At 55.4% G+C, this 3200-nt stretch overlaps 1 protein-coding gene across 1 annotated transcript in view; it reads right to left on the bottom strand.

Annotated features, from left to right (window-relative positions):
• LOC107202637 (cytochrome P450 26B1) overlaps positions 1–1323 on the bottom strand; it is a 22997-nt gene extending 21674 nt beyond the window's left edge. The window contains exon 1 of the mRNA XM_015623551.3: positions 654–1323. Within this exon, the coding sequence (XP_015479037.1) occupies positions 654–857 (204 nt within the window). The 5' untranslated portion in view covers positions 858–1323. The remainder of the gene's footprint in view (positions 1–653) is intronic.
• Positions 1324–3200: the final 1877 nt, after the last annotated feature.

Here is a 3200-nt window from a genome sequence, read left to right as displayed (position 1 = left end):
CTCTCGTATTTTTCCCCTTTCGCCCGGATTTTTTGGCAGCCGCCCCTCGCCCCGCGGTGCGGGGGGATCCCGCTCCGCCCGCCGCTGTCGGGCGTTTAGCGAGGTTAATCCCGGGTTAATCTCCCCATTACCTCGGCGGGTTTCCCCCGCCGCGGGAGCCGCGCCGGGAGCGGCCCCGGCAGCGGGGAAGGGCCGGGACGGAGCCGCGGCTCGGGGGGAACGCGAGCGGCGGAGCCCCCGCATCCACCCCGGGCCGCCTCCGCCCGCGTTCCCGGCGCTGCGGGTTTCGGCTTTTGGCAAGAAGCGAGGCCGAGGAGAGGAGGAGGAGGAGGAGGAGGAGGAGGAGGGGGTTGGCAGCCCAGGGGCGATGCCGAGCCCGGGCAGCCCCCGCCGGGAGAGCCCAGCCCGGCCGCGCTCCCTCGGTGTCCCCCGGCTCCGGCTCTCCCTCCCCAGCTCGCCGAGAAGCCGCATGATGCAATCGGAAGGAAAAGAAGAGCGGGGAGTGAAGAAAAAAACCCAAAAAACAATAAAAAACAAAGCCAGAAAAAGCCTTAAAAACACCCTAAAAAAAAAATTAAAAAAAAAAAAAAAAAAGCAGCAAAAAACCGCGGTCCCAACCCAGCTTCCAGCGAGGAGCAGGGAATCCTCCTTACCTGCAGGAGCCAGTGGAAGGTCTCTCCGATTAAAGGGAATCCCATGGAGCCTTTGGGGATTGGTAGCTTGCAGGTTTTGTCGCGGGTGGCAGCCCAGCGGAGCTGCCACAGCTGTTGGGACACGGCCAGCAGCAAAGTCAGTGACACCAAGCACGCGGCGAGGGTAGCCAGTGCCGAGACGAGATCAAAACTTGCAAAAAGCATATTTGGAAAGAAGGGAGGAGGAGGAGGGTGGGGAGAGAACACAGCCCCTTGACAGGCACCACACTCGCACCCACACACACGCGCGGAGAGACGGCGAGTGCGGAGCGCCCGCTCGGAGCTGCTTGGGGGGTCCTGGGGCGAGGGGGGCCCCGGCTCGCCCCCCTCGGCGCCGGCAGGTTGGGGAAACAGCGAAGGGAAAAAGGAGGAAAATTTAAAAAAAAAAAAAAAATTAAAAAATTAAAAATATTAGGTGGTGAGGGGAAAAGAGCCGCTCTCGCTGAGCCCCTCGCTGCGAAGTTTGGGTTTGTTTGGGGTAAACCTGCCGGAGTGACACGGAGAAAAAGCACCGGGAGCGCAGGGAAAGAGAGGGGGATTTAAAAATAAAGAGGGAAAGCAGCGCCCCCCCCTCTCCCCCCCAAAAAATTGGGGTGGGGGTGAGTGAGGAGGGGAAAAAGGCGAAGGTGAAAATGAGAGAAAAATGAATAAAAATAATAATAATAAAAAAAAGAAGAAAAATGAAAGAGAAAAAAGGAAAAAAAACCCTCTGGAGTGGCGGATTAAAAAAAAAAAAAGACCCCAAAAAGTCCAACTGCAGATGCTCTGGCTCTCGCTCGCTTGCGAGGCAAAGCCACACACACCAGAAGGAAAAGGAGGAGAAAAAATAATAAAAAAGGAGAAAAGAATAAAAAAAAAAATCGAGGGGGGGGGAGAAAGGTAAAAAGAAGAAGAGGGGGAAAAAAAAAGGTAATAAAAAGGAGAGAGATTTTTTAAAAAAAAAGTTCAAAAAATCTGAAAATAATTCAGCCACGAGCTGGAGAGATGGAAGAATTAAATAGCTGTATATATGTATCTACACACACGCAGCGAGCCGCTTCGGTTTATAGCTCTATCTCTACATATATATAAATATCTCCCTATAAATACAGATCTCTCGCGACGCCGCTTATTTGGGAGCCCCAGACTTTTCACCAGACTTCTGTAAGGAAGAGGAGAAAGGAGGAGGAAAGAAGAGGGGAAAAAAAAAAAAAAAAAAAGGGAAAAAAAAAAAAAAAAGGGAGGCAGGGCTGCTGGGCAAAGCCCCTCTGCACTGTTCGCTTTGAGGCAAAAGAAAGTCAAATGTGTGTTTATATAGAGGCGGGGAAGCCGGGGCTGGGCCGGCCGCCAGCGCCGCTGCTCCCCCCGCGCCCCCACCCGCACTTCAGAGGCTCGGGGGGGCCGGGCCGGCCCGGGGGACGCGGCGCTGGAGCGTGCGAGCCCTGGCGCGGAGCCCGCGGCTCGGTCACGCCGCTCTGCTCGGCCTCATCCTCCTCCTCCTGCTCTTTCTCCTCCTCCTCTTCTCCTCCTCCTCCTCCTCCTCCTCCTGCTGCCGCTGCTGCTGCCGCTGCTCCTTCGCTGCCGCCGGCCTGCGGAGAGACGAGCGCGGCTCAGCCCTCGCCGGACCCCCGCCCGCCTTAACCCTGAGGCAGCCGGAGCCTTCCTCCCCCCTCTCCCCTCGGCGTTTCCCAGCCTCCGCCATCCCCCCGAAATCGGCTCCGCGCTTCTCTCCCCGGCGCGGAACCCGCGAGTTATTTCCTTTCCTTTCCTTTGCCGCGACCCCCCCCGCCCCAGCCCGCGGGGTTTGAGACCCTTGGGGTTGTCCCCCCTTCCCCAATATTTAATCCTCGATCGTTTTCCCCCTTGCCACAATCCCCCCGTTATTTAATCCCCGATTTTCCCCCCCGTTTTTTAAACCTTGATTTCCCCCCCCCCACGATTTTAATCCTTGATTTTTTCCCCCCCGTTATTCAATCCTTGATTTCCCCCCACTATCCAATCCTTGACTTGTCCCCCTCCCCAATATTTAACCCTCGATCATTTTGCCCTGACAAAAATCCCACCCCTGCCCCGTTTAACCCCTCGATCGCTCCCCCCTCACCACAAACCTCCCTAGTATTTAACCCTGACTCCCCCTCCTGATGCTCCCCCCCAAAAAATTTAACCCTCAATCATTTCCCCCGATCTTCAATCCCCGAAATTTCCCCCCATAATGCTCCCCCCCACCCAACATTTAACCCTTAACACTTCCCCCTGCAAAAATTTCTCTCCCACAACAAATCCCCCAATTAATCTCCCCCTTTTTAATGACCCTCCCTCCCCCCCTCAATTTATCCCCTAATTATTTTCCCCCGGCCGTGATTTCCCTCTCTGCCCCCACCCGGGCACGGATTTACCCCCAAACCTGACATTCATTCACCCCAAGGGTTGATATTTTTTTTTCCCCCTCCCCAATAATTTGTCCCTGTCTATTGATGCTCCCTTTCCTTAATTTCCTCCCGGGAATAATTTTCCTCCCCCCCTGATTAT

The sequence above is a fragment of the Parus major genome, chromosome 4 (genome assembly GCF_001522545.3).
Source record: "Parus major isolate Abel chromosome 4, Parus_major1.1, whole genome shotgun sequence".
Classification (NCBI taxonomy): domain Eukaryota; kingdom Metazoa; phylum Chordata; class Aves; order Passeriformes; family Paridae; genus Parus; species Parus major.
The sequence above is the reverse complement of the archived record's forward strand: the minus strand, read 5'-3'. Positions and strand labels throughout refer to the sequence as shown.